This window comes from Ambystoma mexicanum, chromosome 11 (assembly GCF_040938575.1).
Source record: "Ambystoma mexicanum isolate Mex_15411 chromosome 11, UKY_AmexF1_1, whole genome shotgun sequence".
NCBI classification, from domain to species: domain Eukaryota; kingdom Metazoa; phylum Chordata; class Amphibia; order Caudata; family Ambystomatidae; genus Ambystoma; species Ambystoma mexicanum.
The window spans coordinates 814,975,673-814,995,772 of NC_090934.1; the positions used below are offsets into that span (position 1 = coordinate 814,975,673).

Consider the following 20,100-nt stretch of genomic DNA (forward strand, 5'->3'; position numbering starts at 1 on the left):
ACTTTTAGTGTGAGTGGGATTAGAATCTGTGTTGTGCACCTTATGCTTGGACCTGGTGTTAGTTTGATTGTGCTTAGGTCTTTCAGGAGGAGGCTTAGTGAGGGTGGTCGTGAACATAGTTGGGGAGCGGCTAGTAAGTATAGACTGGGTGGTGTCTCTGGCTCGAGGCTCGTATAATTTAGGTAGTCTGGCACGTAGTCTGGTATTTCTGGCCGGGAGGCTGCATGGTTTGGACAGGTGGGGCAAAGTAGTTGTGAGGTGAGACATAGTGGATGATGTAGAAGTAATGCCTATGGGGGCCACACGAATGGTAAAACTTAGATCAATGAGGGAATTGATAAGGGAGAGAATGACTCTCAACAGTACTGAGTAGATGCCTGGTAGGTACAATTTGTTAATTGTAGGTAGTGTGTGGAGGTCAGGTGGGGGGGGGCTGAACTAGGATAAGTTTGCAGCAGTCAGAAGCTAGATACCGCGTAGATAGCTGAATATGACAAACACGTTGCAATATCAAGATGCCGTGTAGTGGCAGGCTAAATGCAGTTATCAAGGCAGGCTAAATGCAACTTTCAAAAATACAGTGGCGTGGCAGGCTAAATACAATTTTCAAAAATACTGTGTAGTGGCAGGCTAAATGCAACTTTCAAAAATACAGTGGCGTGGCAGGCTAAATACAATTTTTAAAAATACTGTGTAGTGGCAGGCTAAATGCAACTTTCAAAAATAGTGTAGTGGCAGGCTAAATGCAACTTTCAAAAATACAGTGTAGTGGCAGGCTAAATAAAACTTTCAAAAATACAGTGCAACTTTCAAAAATACAGTGGCGTGGCAGGCTAAATGCAATTTTCAAAAATACTGTGTAGTGGCAGGCTAAATGCAGCTATCAAGGCAGGCTAAATGCAACTTTCAAACACCTGTAGTCTTAATTGTATGTGGTGGTCCCAGAGGGTACTGCATGCAATTCTGCCTAACAACCCCCTCCTCAAAAATCACGACAGTCCCCTTCCTCCTCAAAATCGACAAAATTGCATATAGCCAAATCCATTGCCACCTCGAAAATAATCTGCTACTGGGTCAAAGACAATAGGGCTTTCGCCCCAGACACAGCACGGAGACAGCCGTGCTGGCTTTTAAAAACCAGATGGACACAATCCGAGACTCAGGAAAGCTTTGCATCCTACTCCACCTCTCTGCAGCGTTTGATTTAGTGGACCATGATAAATTATGCCTAAACCTAGCAAATCACTTTCACTTTTCAAAGGAAGCAACCACTTGGATTAAATCATTTTTCACCAACCGCACATTCAGGATGATGGTGAATGTATAGGCGATGTAGCAGCAGATCCTAGAACAGTCCCACTGGGAGTTCTGCAAGGATCCTGTCTCTCCCCAATGCTCTATAATACCTACACAAAACTCCCTTTTCCAGCACTAGACGCAATGAGAGTAATATACACCACCTTCACAGATGATGCACAAATATTTATCCCAATCACAGGGAATCTGGAACAAGATACCATCAGCATTAACAAAATGTACTCTATTATCCAGAATTGGATGGCGGCCAACAGCCTATGTCTTAACGGAGAAAAAACAGAGATCCTCATAGTCGGTTCTCCCACCCGATTAAACAAACTCCACCCGCAATATACAGCTATAGTTATAGATGGTACTCCAATTACCATATCGCAGGTCAAAACATTAGGAGTCTACCTGGACTCGAGCCATACCATGTGCAAACACATCAGTGCCCTTTCCTCATCAACAGCATACACAGCCAAACTTATTGCACTGAGCTGACTGTTCCTTTCGCCCCAAAACTGTCATGCTTGCCAGAGCTCTCATTTTGACCAAAATTGACTACTGTAATATACTCCTACTAGAGACCTAAAAAGAAAAATATAAATAAAATGCAACTACTACAGAGTAAAGCGCTCAGCATTCAGCATAAAAAAGACACCAAATTTCACAAAACAGGAGAGAGGTACACTGGTTACCCATACAAACCAGAATACTTCATAAAACCCTTACACACAAATGTATCTCGGGTAATGCTCCCATATATCTCAGCCAATGTCTCACCCGCAAAACCACAACCAGAACACTCGGATCCAATGCCGATACGCCCCTACGCATCCCCCATTTCAAGAACGTAAGAACAGGTAGCTCAAGTTTCCCAGTAGCAGCCCCCAGGATCTGGAACTCTCTCCCTGCTTATTTGTATTTATTTGTATCCATCTGCAGTGAGCCATCCCATCTGAAATTCAAGTAAGTACTTAAAACCTGTCTCTTTAACAAATTCTGATCCTACCACTGACGCACATATTGACATAGGCTGGCCCCTGACCCAGCCTAATCCTATGCACCTTCACCCACAGTCACTCCCACACCTATCGCACTAAGACTGAACCACTGTTCACTGAAAAACTGCTTTTTTACCCTGCAGCTACTAAGAATGCAAGTATGCTTGTAACTCTAAGCTGTACCACTGGTCACCCATTCCACCTTGTGACAAAGTATTTCTATGTAATCTTTAAGACTGTTAAGCCTGTACATGTTATATGCAACTACTAAGATTCTAAGAATACCTGTAAAAATACGCCAGGGTTTGGGCGTGCAACCAAATGTATATCAATAAATAACTTCCTGACAAGTTCAACTGTCGGAAAAAGGGGCTTGAGCTTTGGGGAAGTGAACCCAGAGAATCCCAACCAAGTTGGAGACTTATTGTTTTTTTTGGAGTGTTCAAAGGGAACCTTGAGAATTTTCAAAAGGAACGGTGTTATATATGTCTTTTGTGGTGTTTGGAACTTGAACAAGTTGAAGCTTGGGGAAGGGGAGCCCCAATGAACCCAAAGACACTAAAGGTATTTGAAACCACTACAACGGCTCTGTGGAGAAGATCTTATGAACAGCCCTTTTTGATTGAACTCGTTTTTGTGACATTGACCAAACTACACCTGGTGAGAAGACCACCTGAAAGCAACTTTGCTTTCCAATTTTCTGTTGAACCACTGTTTTACTTTTTAAAGACTTCCTGTCACGTTTTTGTAAAGAGTGAGGGCAAGCATAGGTTTAGACACACTTTTATTTTGGACACCGACGGCCATTAGAAACATCAGTTAAGGGAACCATCCCTTTAGAATTGGGGCCAGTCAGGCATTGTACCAACCCAGGAACATTAGAGTCTCTCTTGATACCATGCATGTCTCGCACCACATTAACACACCACTGAACGGTGCAAATAGTGAGCCAATCAGAAAAAAGATTTTGAGACCGTGATGCATCTCTGGGAGCTGGTGCTATCCCCATTGCACAAAGCACACATTTACCTCATGATGGGAATTGTACAGGATCTCCATATCCCTGAAAATGTTTGGGGAAAAAGGGGGCATAGAAATCACGGAAGGGTTAAGGAAATACATAGTCTGTATGACAAAAGCCCCCCCGCCCTTCTCCTCCCAACTCAATCCATCAACCAAGGAAGTGGAACATTAACTAAAAAATGAATGCTCACACTGGTTGAGGCCTAGGAAGTGTTGCTTGTCAGTAATTTGCACAGGCACCGTGGCAGTTGCAAGACTCCCTGATAGTTCACATGAAAACTGGGAAGTTGTTAAATTAACTTTGTAGATTAGTATTTGGCAGAATGACTGCTGGCCATCTAATACAGAAATCTACCCCCCACCCCCCCGCCAAGGTTAATTGATTTGAATATGCCACTATCCCCTGTACGATACGAGCCCCATGCCTCACAAGTGAGCCAAGTCCACAGGGAAAATCTTCAGAATATAGGTTCATGCATATCAACCTCAAAGGACAGATGTTATGTTTACTTATACAACACACCGCTACCACCCAGGGGCAGTTTCCAGGCGCTCGTATGGCTCTGCACTTTAAACTGTGTGTTGTATATGGTTTTTGATTTATATTACTTACCTGCAATTTCTTTATATGCCTAGTTTGCTCCTCTAGGCATAATAAATAATTGTATTTTTATATACTTACTAACTTAATGTATTGCTCTTGTTCTGTGTGGACTCGCTGTAGCCCTAGACCATTCTCTCAATTTTCCTGAGACTAGGCCTTGACTGCTCGTTCACCTACCTTAATTGGGTTTTGGCTTGCCTTTTAGTGTCTTACCTGCTTACCAAAAATGGCGTGGCCTCCTAAAATCCTCCCACAGGTGTTGATTTTAGAAGTCCAACTTAACACTAACTTGCATCTGTCTGATTTTTGGAGCAATCCCTGCTGCTACGGTTTGCGAAAAGATGCATACCGCGATTGGGTAAGGGGTACCCCTTGGGGGGTTGCAATGGGGGGAATTTACTGAAAGAATATCTGGAGTAGAAAATTGAAATGGGGTTTGAGCCTTACCTGGACAGACTTGGGAGCAAATGACCAGGCCTTGTTACTGAAAATTTGCTGGGGGTCTTGCCTTTTCGATCATTTACTGTGTCTGCCAGGGTGGGTGTTCCATGAAATGCCCCTACTGTAGTTACCAATTTGAATAATTTTTGCATTATTTTACCCTCTGACGCCAACCATTGCATCCTAGATGTTTTATACAATGTTGATGAACAAGGGAATAAGGAATGCTCGTGAAGCATTACGTTTCTGTATGGCCTCTAATCATTGGGTAATAAAAAAAAAAATGTTGCAGGTGTTTATCCTCAGAATGGCATAATCTGTTGAAATACTGCCTGATGATGCAACCGGCTTCTGTGTTTTTAGGGGGTGCAAGACTCCAAGTGGATGATGATCTCTTTGGTGTAGTATTGGGGCTTCAACAAGAAGGCAGTTACCCCATATGATCTTTCATTGATGCACAAACTGCATTGACAGTAATCTAATCTATTTTGCTATTTTCTTACTGTTGAGGGTTATAATGCAATAATTAGTAAATCGAATGACTGCTTTTTTTATTGCCTGAAGTATGTATTACTGGAGCCCAAGATATGTTAAATGTTTGCATATAGCATCTTTCCGTATAAATTATTGGAAAGATTTTTAATAATTTGAATGATGTTGTCAATTTTAGTTCCTGGAGTGATGGAATAATGTATCAGTCGGGTCTAAAATACAGGGGGTCTATCACCTTAAACATTAGGGGTTAAGATACAGTGGGAATATTGTCCACTTTTATCCACATGTCTGGGGTGTTGGTTATCTAGGATGCAAAGTTTTCCTTATGTAATTTGGTGTTCGACATTTTTATCGCGGGTTATGTATTTTTTGTAGGTCTGGTATTTTAAGGTATATTTTAAAGCATGTTGTATGTACATTTAGAGGCCAGTTAGTTTAATTATGACTGTATAATGTGGACACGTCCTAGGCGACAAGATGTTGCATGCCATTTGTCACTGTTTATGCTTTTGCTTAGGTGTTGTATCGAATATCACATTCCAGAGTGATACTTTTCGAAAGTTTTAGAAGTAGGTTAGATGGTTAATTAAAGGATAATTATTTGAATACTGTTTTGCGGTGCACCAGGAACTGGGGTGCTAGTTTCTTAGTGACCTTATCGCATCCCAGCCTGTAAGTCACTGGCTGAGAATTTGGGTGAATAGTAAAGCAATTTTGACTCATGAGCTAATTAAATATCTGGTGCCTAGGAACACCCATTTGAAGATCTCCTGGCTCAAGTATGTTAAAGCCTCACTGGTGGCAGTGGGTGCGATTCAATGCTTTTACACGGTAGATCCTACATCTTCTAATGACGTAAAAACCATGAAAGGCAGTGTTGAGCGAAGAGTAATTGGAGATCATGAGGCCTGCTAAAAGGAGATGCATGATTATTATGGCCCTATGTCTCCAGAAGTATGTTTTTGGGCTCAGCATCCTTCTCCGTTTATACTTGTCACAAGGGTGTTTTTAATTGCATTTACTTGAGAGCACAGGTGGTGGGTGACCTGGTCCAAGGGGAAATGGAACCAATCGTGTGTTATGTGAGGTGGCTAAAGAAGATTTAGCATTTTTTAAAATTATTTTATTCTTTTGTCCCGTATTCTCATCCATTAGAGAGCATACGTTAAAACCAGTTTTACAGGGCCAAGGACGACGTCGTTATGAGACTGCTTTGCATTATTTGTTATGGGTGGACTTGGTTTGTGGGTTGGGCACTTTTGTCCTTTTGACAGTGGTTCAAACAAACCTTATTAAAAACTTCCTCGGAGACAATGCACAGAGTATCTTGGCAATGTTTTTATGGTTTTAATGTTGTTGGTAGTTTATTTGTAATTATGACTGTAATTGTGGATTATTGTTGTGGTTTTTATGGTATGTTTTGTATTACCGAAAATAAACTTTTTTTTTTTTGTCTTGACTTGAATCCTGTATAGTCCTAAAGTTTCATGTGTATGCTTTTATGGCTGAAGCCGAAAATAAAGTTTGGAAAAAAATAGGCTTGCAATAGCTTACATTTGAATTCTGCATGTTTTATGTTGGAGGAGTAATATATTCAGAGTGCACACTGTTTTGACTCATTCACCCATTTTGCACTGTTCTAGGGGGAATGGAAAGGACTATTAAACTTGCTCACGTTTCTTATTAAAGAACTACAGCTTTCACAGAGTACACATTATCAAACATATCCTCATTAGGCCATGAAATGGGCGCTCTGAACCATGGTCTAATGTCTGTGTCCAGTTAAAGTTTAGAAAAACAAAAGGATCGAATGCCAAAGGTGAGAGTGCATTCGACCGAAAACAAAAGGATTGCCGTTTTTTTGAAAATGTATCCTTTTTTTTTTTTTGCTCTAGTTTAGCTTAAATGTGTTTTTACACCAAAAACAGGTGTTTGGGGGGGAGGGGCGGGGGGGAGGAACCCCCCCAAAAAAGTCAATGCTTTTTTTCAGTCGAATTGCCTCGATCCTTTTGTCATTCGACCCTTTTGATTCGATACTATAACCTATAACCTCTGTCAACTAGATCTGTGATGGAGCTTAAGGTACTTTTTTGAAATATCACGTATTCACATTACAATGCACTGTCAGCGCAGGGAAATGTTCCTTTTTTACATTGGGCTCACAACAGACAATGCACTTTTGTAAATATAATCTCCCTCAACCTGGAACACAATGAAATCTTTAACTCACCATAGCAATTGGAAAACTAGGTAAACACACCGGTAATGATAAGGGCCCACAGAAGGCTAAGCTGGATTTTCCTCAGCCATCTATGAACAGGCTAACAATTTTGAACACTGTTAAAACCAAGTTTATTCTAAATTAATTATGTATTAAAATAACATATAAACAAATGCCAGAAGACATGACTGAAAAATTAATTTGCAACACAAAGAACTAACAATTTTGACTCTAAACAAGTGATGTTGGTAGCTAAAAAGTGATATGTACTGCAAACAATGACAGCATATTTCATCTGTCGACACTTTTGCGTGTTTCCTGTTCGGGGCTAACTCGGAAAGATTCTGGTTTGTGTTTGTATTGTCCTCTGCACTTTCTTCAGGACACTGGTGCTAAGAGCAATGTGATGTCGTTGATGAAACCTTGTGGATGGATGTTTCATCAGATCTAATATTCCTTCTCTGTGTCTTGGGTAGAGTTTCCAAAGCTGCTGTTTATGCAGTGGTGTATTATTACTTGATTTCTGATAGTAACTGATGATCTGGTTTTAGTCCGGGTATGCCCAGAAAGTACGGCAGTTGCTGTAGTCCAGCAGACCTGGATGGGCTGTGACTAAAGGTGATTCTGTAGAGTGCTCCGTCGCATGCGTGTATCTGAGCCACTACGCGGACCCAATGCCTGAGGGCGGGGTGGCATCAGACCATGCCATCACAGTGGCTTTGGATATCGCAGACACAGGGTTCTGACAGATGGGAATCTAGAAGACATTTAAAGCATAAGGGGTCAAACGATGGACAAAATTATACATTTGCATCTTATGTGAAAATTAGTTCTCCAGCATGAGGTCTGGCTTGGATTCACATGCTCATGAATATTTCCAATCAGGCCGGCAATCCTCTGTAAAAGGAAGTTTCACTTACAAACGGTCTTTCTCCTCTAAACCAATCACTGGGCTCTGGGTCATACTGCCCCCAGCCAATGACTGCCCTCTCCGTAAGCCCCTCCTCTGGCAGCCATCTTCAGATTTTTCCTGCGTGTTCATGTATTAGGAGTCCTCATTTTTTTGTCCGTGAGCTTATCTGACATTTTGCGCTTTTTCGGTAAAAAGTTTTTTATTTTTGTGAAATAGATCCCATGTGCTCTTCCACTCCTTTGACCGGCAAGCGGGGATCCATTTGTCGGCGTCCCACTGCCCCTCAAGGGCAAGAAGAGTTTTTCATCGAAGATTCCAGAAGGCCATCGGGCCTACACCGCACGCCGGACCATGTCTGAGGGGGAAGGACAGAGGTTCTCGCTTCAAACTCTGATCCAGCTGCAGCTTGAGGAATGTGTTTGTGGAGGACAAACATTCCCAGGGCCTCTACTATCTCCATCCGGACCACAAGGAAGCGCATTGCGAAATTTGCCTGGGATTCACCAAACGCACCATCAAGGATCGGCATAATAGATTGGCGGTGTGGCTCAATGCCAAGGCCTCTAGCCTGTGCGGCAAGCAGGGGCATGCCTCACCAAGGACTGGACGGTCCGAGGAGCGGCCTTGTAAGCACTTTGAGGGCGCTCCATCCATGGGGGCCCAAGACGAGGCCAAGCACCGCTATTCTGTTTCAGTAGGGGTTGTTGCACAAGCGGGTCCCGCGACTAGCAGGGCGCACTCATCACAATCTGCATCCATCGCTAAAGCTCCTCCTCGAAGAGGAAGGCGGCTAACCCCGGGAAATTGCAGGAGAAGCTGGAGAAGCCAAAGGCGCAGGGTAAGGTGGCTGACCTACCCCTGAAGGCCTAGGTAGTCCAGGAGAAGTCGTCCTTGACAATCGAGCTGGTGGCGGCTGCCCTCTTGAAGGCAAAAGGGGCTAACACCCAGGGGGCCCCTGCAACGCCCAGAGTGGACCTTCCTCCCAGGTGGGAGGCTTCAGCCAAGTCAGTGGAGAAGACACCGGAGAAAAGGATACCAGTCCTGAGCCCGATCCCTCAGGAGGCAAAAAGGGGTGGGGTGCAGTGGAGGCCTCTACCATGCTCCAGGGCATGGATATTTTCTTCTTTGGAAGAAGAGGACATGGTGTCCATTCACACGGTCCTGGAGGACATGGAGAACGACTACGGCGGAAGCGCTGAGGACAATGACAGCGCAATTGTCAAGCGGGGGTGACTACGACTGAGCTGACTGTGTTGGGACCAGCAAGCCTACTCCCCCGGACCCCACACCCCCCCACATGTAGGGACGTGTCGCTGGACAGCCTGTCCACTCTCGAAATGCTGGTGCCTGAGATCCAGAGAAGGATGCTGACGGCACCCCAAGTGTGGCACTGTGCCCCCCCCGATGGCGAAGAGGAAACTGCATCCCACACCCCCTCATCAACAGCCTTGCATGCCCCCCCCACCCCTCGAGATACGGGGACAGACACAGCGACGACTAACACGGACGACAGCTGTCTCCCTGCCACCAAGACCTATCCACCGGACGAAGTGGGATTGTTCCACTCCATGGTCGCCAGCACGTCCGAGCTCTTCCAGCTGATGCCAGAAGAGACAAAGGAGGGTTTCCTTTACCAGCACCGAGAGGTCAAGAGGAAGACCATTTTAGCAGTGTCTCTCCTGGATGACGTTTAGGATGAGGGCAGGAGTCTGCACCCAAGTGCCTGCGTTCGCAGCTCTCCCAGGACTCGGTGGTTTCGGCGGCTGCGAGGAAGAAGTTCCCAAATCCATCGCCGGCCTTGGTTCTTCCGGACAGCGAGGGGAAGAAGTTGGTGCCATGGGTAGAAAGGTTAGCTACTTGACGATCAAGGCAGCGAATGCTCTTACGATCCTGGCCAGGTACGACAGGGAGCTGTGGTACAAGATGGCCCTGCTGCCGGAATTACTCCCTGATGACAAGCCGGTAGATGCGCTGGAAATTCTCCAGGAGGGTGAGGTGGCATCGGACCATGCCATCAGTGGCCCTGAATATCACGGACACAGGGTTCCAGCAGACTGTGAACGGTTTCGTGGCTGGTTGAAAGTCACTAATTTTCATCAAAGTTCAGACCAGGGTCCTGGACATGCCGCTCAGTGGAGACAATCTCTTTGTGAAGGCTGTCAGAGTTGTTGCAGGCTATCAAGTCGGACACGGCCCAGGCCCCTAGGCACGCTTCAGTAGCATCGGCCTTCCTTTCGTGCCTCAGGAGGGAAATCCAGAATATCGTGGAAGGGTTTTGGCAGGGGATCATCCTCTTACCACCAACCCTCCCGTTCCATGACCCAAAGGTCTATAGAGGTCGTTGCAAGGAGTTAGGTGGTACCTGCCGCCATTGTCACTCCCAAGGCGGCACGCATGCCCCGTAGCAGGATTGAACAGGCCAGGATGTCGGGCCGCCACCCATGCACCTCAGTGGGTGGCCGGCTGGTGGGCTTTGTCCGTGAGTGGGAGAACGACCGATGGGTGCTGAACGCTGTCGCCCACGGACACAATCTAGAGTTCCAACAGAGGTGTCAGCGAATACCACTGGTGGCCCAGCAGGAGCAGCACATCCCACAGCTCCTGCAGGAAGTACGGGCCATGCTAAGAAAAGGGGCGATAGAGAAGGTTCCAAACCGCCTCCAAGGCTCTGGAGTCTACCCCAGATAATTCTTAGTAAAAACAAAAAAGCTGGAGGCCCATTCTCGACCTGCAGCGTCTAAACAAGTTCCTTTCTCAAGTCCTGGAAATTCAGGATGGTCACGTTGCAACATGTGCTCGGCCAACTGGAGGAAGGGGATTTCCTGATGTTGCTGGATCTAGAAGACGCCTACTTCCACGCCCCCATTTACGAGAAGCTTCGGAAGTTCCTGCGCTTCGTACAAGGATAGCACTACCAATTCAAGGCTCTCCCCTTCGGACTGAAGTTGGCGCCCAGGGAGTTTACGAAGTGCCTGGCACCAATGGTGTCCTATCTACTTCTGCAAGGGGTTCATGTGTACCCATACCTCGACTGGCTCATCCGGGCCAAGTCGAGGGGAAATTGCCATCGACCACACACAGGACCATCCGACTGCTGACGGATCTGGGATTCTAAGTGAACTATCCAAAGTCATGCTAGATTGCATCGCAGGACATGCTGTTCCTGTGATCCATGCTCAACACGGTCTCCTGACTGGTGGCCCCCTCGGAGGAGAGAATAGCAGCCATTATGGGCAAGGGGCAAAGGCAGCTGGCACTGAAGACGGTACGGACCATCAAGTCGCTGCTAGCCATGTCATGAATCTATCTGATCCGCCTCTGAAGTTGGGGATACGGCCCCTTCAGGAATTCCTGGACACTCGGTGGGTCCAGGTGTCCGGAAGCTTCGCAGACAGGACTGTGCTCGATGAGGAGTTATGTCGAGCGATAAGGTGGTGAGGAGTGCGCGCCAACATCGCCGGGGGCATGGATTTCTAGAGTAACAATACCAAGAGACGTCACCACAGACGCTTCCCTGGAGGGCTAGGGAGCCCACATCGGATGTCACCACGCCAAAGGCCTGTGGCTACCGAGGAGAGGGATCTCCAAATCAATGTCCTGGAACTGCGAGCAGTGTTTTGGGCCCTCAAGTTGTTCCTTCTGTCCCTCAAGGGCAAGGTGGTGAGGGTCTTCATGGACAATACCACCGCAATGTTCTACATCGGGAAGCAGGAGGGTACCAGATCCCCAGCGCTCTCCGGAGAAGCGCAGTAATTGTGGCACTGGGCTGTTGCCTAGGGGATGTTACTCATGCCTTTTCACCTGGCCGGAGTCAAGAATTCAATCGCAATTGCCACAAGTGGGAACTTCGGCAGGATCAAGTGGACAGCCTCTTCCTCAGGTGTGGTAGACCCCAGATCGATCTGTTTGCGACGGCGACAAACTCCAAATGCCAGAGATTTTCCAGCCAGGGAGCATGGGGGGCAGTTTCTCCTTCCTGTGGGAAGGCCTGTTCTGTACACGTTACCACCCCTGCTTCGTATCATAATCGACTCTCATGGTGCTGATGCAGTATGATCCTCGTCGCCCCGGCATGGCAGAGGCAGATTTGGGACCCAGACCTTCTCAGCCTGTCGCCTCCAGTCAAGCTGCCAGTGGTCGCAGATCTGCTCTCCAGAGAAGGTGGGGGGGGGGGCAATCCTCCATCACGACCCAGGAACATCTCGGGAGGATAGCTTAGGGGCAACGTGCTCGCCTTGGAAGCAAGACAACACTGAGATGCACAGGTTCGTTTCCCAGGGCCCGCACTTGGAAACTTCTGGGTATTGAGTGTGTTATAAAAAAAATCGATCATATCGATGAACCTGAAGGCCTGGCTCCTGCAGCCTTAGAGTCCGGTGGATATGAGCTACCGGTGGAATGCAGGGAGGTCCTGGTCAGGGCCAGATCGTTGTCGACAAGTGCTCCGGGCACAAGTGGAAGCATTTCACAACTTGGTGCCGGGCGCAGAAGATCAACCCCCTGAGGGGCTGTGACCCTCAGTGGGTTGATCTTCTGCATCTGTACTTGTCTTTGATGGAGGCGTGCGCCAGCTCTGCCTTGGCCGAAGTGCATATGACGGCTATCTCCCGCTACACCAGGTCTCGGGGACAGTCTTCTCTTTGGTCACACCGTCCAGTCAAGGAGTTCCTCAAAGGACTGTTTTGATCATTCCCGCCGGTGAAGGCACCCACCCTGGTGTGGAAACTCCACGTGGTACTGACGAGGCTCATGGGGGCGGAGGTGCCCTTTGTGCCTATGCATCAAGCCCCTCAAGTTTCTTTAGTGGAAAATTTTTCTCATGACTTCTGCCAGGAGGGTAGGTGAGATCCAGGCCCTGTCCTGCAAGTAGTTTTATCTGACTTTCCACAAGACGAGGGTGGTGCCGCGGATGCACCCCTCCTTCATGCCAAAGTTTCAGTTGGTATTCCACCTCAAAGAACCTTTGGTGTTGCCTATGTTTTTTCGTCGCAGGCTGGACGTGGCGCTTGCTCTGCAGTTCTACATGGCACGCACTAAGTTTCTGGAAGATTTAGAGAATCACATGTGCATTTGTATGGCATCTGATAACATAGCAACTTCCTATCAAATCACGTGATTAAATGTTCTCGCTTTTCTCTGGGTTTTTTTCTTGGCACTCAAGCTGAATAATATTCCCATTATATCTGAACCTCTGCACTTTTAGAGCTGGTGTCCCATTTTCAAATTGTGCTTTTTGCATCACCTGCTTTCCTTGGCATTGGTAAAAACAGTCTTGCAATGTAATCTAATCCAAGGCCTTTGGGGCTTTAACTTAATCTCCATATTACGTTTTTAGGTGTTCATTGCAAAAGGTGGCACTTATTCAGTTTCCTTTAATTCTCCCCACAAACCAGTGAAATTGATTTTCCTTGAGATAGATTTAAATGATTACCTGGGTCGTGTAATTTTGACCTTTTTAAGTCGGACTGAACCAGAGATTCTTAGGAAACTATCGACCGAGGCATTTAAAGAGGCGTATGTGTCCATCAGATATGTCTCAACTGCCTTTTCTTTGTCTCATATTGCTTTCCTTTTCATTGTGAAGCTAATTTGTTGCTGTTGGAAATAATTATTGTGTAATGAGAGCTTTGTGTTTTGACATAAAATCCAATAACCCATGTAGTTGACTACTTTCCAACAATGGTAAAACCAGTTGCAGGTGAAATTCAGATTTTCACCTTATGGCGCCCATCACAAATGATGTTTGTTAAATCTAGTGGTTCATAAGAATTCTGTATCTTTTCTCGATTAAAATCAAGCCTGGTTAAAACGATGCACATTTTGAATTCTGCTTCAAGTTCTGATGCTAACATTGTTGATTTTTAGAAAGAAAAAAGTATTTTCTTAGATGTACAATGTCTTTGGATGCTGCTTTTGAAAGCATATGAAAAAATTGTGGACAATTATTCGATTTCGATCTTGTTTGCATAATTGTACAACTAAGTTTCCCATTAGGTGCTGCTGTGAACCAGTTTGTTAATTGTGTCAATGTTTATCAGGTTTTCCTGTCTCAATTGTATTTTACCAAGAATTCTAAAATGTTAACCAGGAGAAATCTTTGTCACCATAAATATGCTTTTGCTTGTAAATGACAATTCTGCTGCTTTAACATAAGTTATATAACATGATTGACTTGTTCCATAATTGAAAATGGTATTGCATTGAATCTGTCCATAATTGAATACATGTTGTTGTGAAAAGTATTCCATACAATAACCCTTTATGTAATATTGGGTCCTACAGTTCTTAGATGTGTGTTTATTTATAACTTACAATCTAGGATTAAAGGGTGCTTAATTGGTGGTCTTGGTGTGGTGGGGATTTGAAGGTTATCGTTTTTAGTAGTGAACATTTTTCCCCTAGAAGAACATTTACAAATCCAAGCTATTTATTTGATTAATTGTAATCTGTTTTCAAAAGCACATATTTCATTCCTTCAGGGAGAACCACAAATTGGTCTCTTGTAAAAGATAATTTTGGGTGTGGGGTTTGGTGGTCTGTTATTGATCTTACACTGTTTGTATGAATTGGCCAAAGCTAATCCAATTTTTCATTTTAGTCTGAGGACCACCCAGAAGAAGCTGTTAAAGCTGTACACCCTCCAAGCTCACATAGTTCGCAGGACTCTGACAGTGGGTCTTTGTCATCGTCTGAATCCGACTCCGAGGAAGAGGAACCTGCAGACAAAAAGAGACCCAGCAAGCTGAGTGAAGATGACAAATCAAAAGACAAAAAAGGAAATTACAAAATGATGTTTGTTAAATCTAGTGGTTCATAAGAATTCTGTATCTTTTCTGGATTAAAATCAAGCCTGGTTAAAACGATGCACATTTTGAATTCTGCTTCAAGTTCTGATCCTAACATTGTTGATTTTTAGAAAGAAAAAAGTATTTTCTTAGATGTGCAATGTTACATGTGCAATGTCTTTGGATGCTGCTTTTGAAAGCATATGAAAACTTTGTTGTCAAATATAAACCAATCTTATTGAGTTTGAAAAAACATATTGAATATTATTAGGTATGTTTAATTATTTTTAACCTAGTTACATATCTGTTTTACATGGGGGGTTTTGGTAAACGTTTTCTTTTGGTGTCATTTTCATTGCCTGTTTCTTTAATCCATTTCTCCTACAGAAATTGCAAAATGTGTAGACAATGAACGCTTTCTTTTCAATTCTCACTTTTGCGCAATGTGTGTGTGATGGCAGGAAAATGCATTCTCAACAAATCAACAGATGGAGCTATGTACAAAGCAGTGTTTGACATTCCCAGTTAAAAGTCTTGAATTCCAAAGTATACTGGCTTGCTTGTACTTGTGTTAAAAGTAAAATTGTATAGAGTGAAAACGACTGTAATGAAGCATTCATTAGGGAATTGAAATTCTGTAGGTAATACTTGTAGGTAGTCTTTTCATTGCAGTATGTTATTTGGCTAACGTGCCAAACTAACACTTAGATCATCCTATTGTTTATTGTTGGAAATGTTTTTTTAATAAAAATGTTTTTGTTCAAAGACCCATTTGGCTACATAAACCACCCCATCAGATCTGTCATGTCTTTGGTTTCACAGCAAAGTCAGTATAAATACAATTTCTTTTTTTAACTTTTATTTTAACTTGCACAGATATCACACATTGTCGTATACAGTTACATTATTCAATAACATAGTTGTACAGATAGTTATCTCTTCTTTTATCATACATGTTTTATGACATTTCTTCTTGGTCACCTACATGTGCATTTTTATCGAATAGATATTGTCTGAAGCTGCCCCAAATGTCTTTTGGTTTGCTTGCAGTAACAGGCTGGAGTACACTTCCTCATTATCGTTAGCCCAAGTCATAGCTCTCATCCGTTCATCTTTCAGAGGAGGGTCTTTGCTTTTCCAATGCATCAGTAGTGCCCTCTTAGCTAGGAGTAGGCCAATATTTAACAGTTTCTGCTTAATTGGGTGCATTTTGCTCACAAAACCTAACGCACAGATCCCTGGACTCCAATCTATTGGTTGTCCTACCATTTCTTCCAGAGCTGAGCATACATCCGCCCAATATTCACCAAGCCTGCGGCATGACCACAAAATATTCAATATACCCGCCTCCTCACTGTCACATATGGGGCACTTCCCTGATACAGCAGTATACATGCATTTGAGACAGACGGGGGTGAGGTGTACCTGGTTTATTATTTTATAATGGATTAGACGATATCTCGAATTAACGGATATCTGTTTTGACAGCTTGCATATCTGTGTACAGTGCATGTCTGTGTGGTTCCCCCATGTCCTTTTCCCATTCCTTTTTCACATTGGGTGTTTGGGCTTCCCTGGCAGACAGTGTGATTTAAAAAAAAAAAAAAGTTATGCAGTGTCGAGGGTGACTTCTTAATTTCGCTATTTGTTAGTATATAACCCAAGGACGGATGTGCTAAGGGTTCCTCTGGGAAACCGTCCCATGCTGCTGCATTGCCAAGCGCAGTCTCAGGTACTGCAACTTCTGCAATTAGGTATTACCTACTGGTACTTAGATGTCTTCCCAGCTCACAAAGTTAAGTTCATGGAATAAATCCCTGAATAGGCATACATCTGTCTGCCAGTGCCCTGCCAGGCTTACATCTTGTCTGTTTAGGTAGGGTGCGTCCCATATTGGCATGTTCGGGTCATGCATCACAGTGTAACTGGGCTAGCCTTTTAACCTTGTCCATGCTCTGCACGTGACCAGGGAAGGATCCATTTAATTGTCACTCTTCACTTTCCCTTCGGCTAGTTTGTGTAGAAGGTTTGCTGGATTTTCTCATTTGTTTCTAGCGTCACATGAGCTGCTGTGGGAGCCCCGTCAGCCCAGTACAGGGTGTTATAGGAGGTCTGGGCTGATAACACGTACAATTCAAAATCGGGGGCCAATAATCCCCCTTTTTCATATGGTGAGGCGTTTCCAACTAGCCCGTGCCCTCCACGCAAACATTGAGAATCCCCCTTGTATTTTCGTGAGATTGGATCTTCCTGGCCATACTGGCACTGTGCTAAAGAAATGAACAACTTGGGAAGTATAATCATTTTGATCAGTGCCAGCCGGCCCATTTAGTGATATAGGGAGCTGGTTCCAATGATTTAATTTAGCGTAAAGTGCTTCAATTAGTTCCCTGTAGTGCACATGCCTGATGCGCTGTGTGCTATTGAGCAATAATATTTCCGCATTGCCTAGCTTACCGTGAATGACCACATCTGCCACCTGGGTTACTATCTGTGCTATAGTGGGTGAATGGTAATGATCGATGTATTAAAATCATGACTCCCTGAGCTCTGGTGGAGTATGACGTGTAATAGGGGTGTTCTAGCCACCCCAGTGCGAGGGCTTGGTGTTCCAATAAATATTTTTTGTAGGTATAAGATCTGCGCCCCTTGTCTGTTCATGTACGCCATTTTCTTCCTCATCTTCACAGGTATGCTTAGCCCTCATTCCAGCTCAGTAATTTTATGTTACCTTGCCATCAGCCATTATTTATCAGGCATACACATTGCCTTCTTGCACACCAAGTTTCCATGTCATTATTGTACTAACTTGTAGCTTGTTTGTGCAGTGTTTTAACATGAACTCCCCAAGATTTTCCCCCGTATTCCTCCCCCTCCTCATAGTTCCCCAAATTTCAACTATGTTTACACACCTGTTCCTCCTCTTCTCTCCTCCCTACCCCATTCCACTAAACTATGCACTCTCATTTGGGAGTGGCCACCTCAGTGGGGACCAGGGTCTGGGCAGCAAGTCGTTCACCTATCTACCCTAGCTTCTGACCACATGTTACGTTACCAGTGTAAGTGTACATAATGAATTCCGTCTGTGTATTTAGTCCTAGTGGTCCTCTACGGATTGTTCATTGGTGGGTGGCAATATCCATAGTTCGTTGTTTTCTGTGCTGAAGGGAAGATAGTACCCATGGACCTTAATGCGGTTCTGCCTGCGATTGAGTTTGTGTGGTGTCACTAATTTCCTCCGCTGCAGCTTGGGGCTTGTTTGTCAGATAGCGGGATGTTTGTTTCGACGAAAGTTGTTGCTTCTTTGGGGGATGTAAAAAAGTATGTCTTGCTGTTATATTGCATCCGCGCTTTAGCTGGGTAGCACATGGCATAGCGGATCTTTTGCTCCCTCAACATCTTTTTGACTCCTGTAAATGTTCTTCTTTCCTGCTGCACCGCCATGGTGTAGATGAGGGAATATCTGTATCACGCTGGATCCCATCTTGAGTTCTCGTTTCTCTTGTAGTACCAGATCCCTGTCCCTGTAGTTCATAAGCCTTGCTATGATCGGTCTAGGATAGGCACCTGGCTTGGGACGGGGGAGGGGCCAATGATCTGTGTGCTCGCCTGACCACGGATATTGCCGACCAGCCTGGGTCTCCCAGTAGGTCTCTCAGTAGCTCTTCCACTGCCAGCTCCATTGGTCCTTTTAGTGCGCTCTTGGGCACGCCCACAATAATATAAATACTATTTTTGACATTCCTCTTGCATGCTTGGCATCCTTTTCTCTATAAAATGCATAATACTGGAAATCCAACTGAAGGGTTCGGGTAAATGCATTTATTAATTCCTGTTTTGTAGCCTCTATTAGTAAAAATTCAGTATTTGAGAGATTTTTGCACAACCCTCTGTTGACTGTGTAACTATCTAACCTAATGATGGGCCGGTATTCGAACCTTTTTGCAGTAGGTAGCTGTGGCAGAGCAGTCCAAAGTAACTCCTTTAACTCCAGGAGGTTGGTAGGGAAGTATAGTTAGTTCACAGAGTTAACCAAACAGAAAATATACACTTTAATAACAAATGGCACATACAATCTCTATTAGGTAAAACCAAGAACTAGAAGTGAAATGGAACACAGTCATAAACAAAGTACATATCAAAAACAATAGTGGTCAGTTGAGCCCTAACCCACTCATCACACTAAAATGGTGACAGACACAATACAAATAGGGTAAGGAGGGGGCAAGAAAGATGGGTGTTGGACACAGTAGAATAATGTAGTTCTATTCAGAGCGCTGTGTACCAATATAAAACCAATCACTGTATATCTAACCCTCACGGCATGGTATTGTACATAATGCAAATCATGCACTAAATATAGGAGCTAGGGGGATAGCACTTCAGAACACAATGCCACAGGCCAACAAAATTCACAGTACAATTCATCTGATATTATCAACACATTACATGCCTATGGAACTATGGAAAATAGGTACTGTAAAGCTTTGCCGTTCTACATTGTAGCCAAGTATTTATCATTGACAAAAGTGGAATGTAAGACTTAAACATTTTTTTTTTTTAAACATACAATTGGTGGCACATGCTTCAATTTCAGGGCTCCAAAGAAGTTCCAAAGATTTTTTTTTATAGGAATAAACAGGACAAAGTAAATGGGCACAGCTGCAGTTATAGGGAGGGAAAAGAAAGTACTACTTCTATGCCACAGAGAATACCTCAACTCACCCAGGGAACGCCAGAGGCAACCCCCTTAAAGAGCTCTAGTGCCCCCCCGGTAAGACTGACCACTGGGTGGTGGAGGGGCGAGGGGGGGGATTGAAGTAGCTATAATAACCCCACCACCCCCCGTCACGTGTTCAGAGGTGTAGGTAGTCACATCATGGTTCCCAAAAAGATGATTCAGGAAGGAAAAAGCAACCCAGTAAGTACACCATCTTTTACAGGATCCAGTCACCCATGGACTTGAACCCCATACCGGGGATGACTCAGACGGCCTATTTTATAGAAATGTGATTATATCAGCCAAAAGTCAAAGCAAAGGTGATGTTCTACAGCATGGTTTCTGGCATGGATTCACATGCTCAGGAATATTCCCTGTTGTCTAGCTGGGAATCCTCTGTAAAAGGAATTTCACTTTATTTACACAAACTGCATTTCGAAGGGATTGTGTCCTCCGACGTATTCCTTATCTTTGATGTTATCCATCCAAGCTTGCTGGCCTTGGACATTTTTTCAGTAGAGGGTGCAGCGCGTGTCGACGTCCCTCGAGTTGGTGTCCCTCGACAGCCTTCGGATCGGCACCGACGCCGTGCGCA

At 44.5% G+C, this 20,100-nt stretch overlaps 1 protein-coding gene across 1 annotated transcript in view; it reads left to right on the forward strand.

The window, feature by feature from the left end:
- Positions 1 to 15,552, forward strand: part of C11H11orf58 (chromosome 11 C11orf58 homolog) — a 210,624-nt gene extending 195,072 nt beyond the window's left edge. Inside the window, exon 5 of the mRNA XM_069623762.1 lies at positions 14,599 to 15,552. Within this exon, the coding sequence (XP_069479863.1) occupies positions 14,599 to 14,817 (219 nt within the window). The 3' untranslated portion in view covers positions 14,818 to 15,552. The remainder of the gene's footprint in view (positions 1 to 14,598) is intronic.
- Positions 15,553 to 20,100: the final 4,548 nt, after the last annotated feature.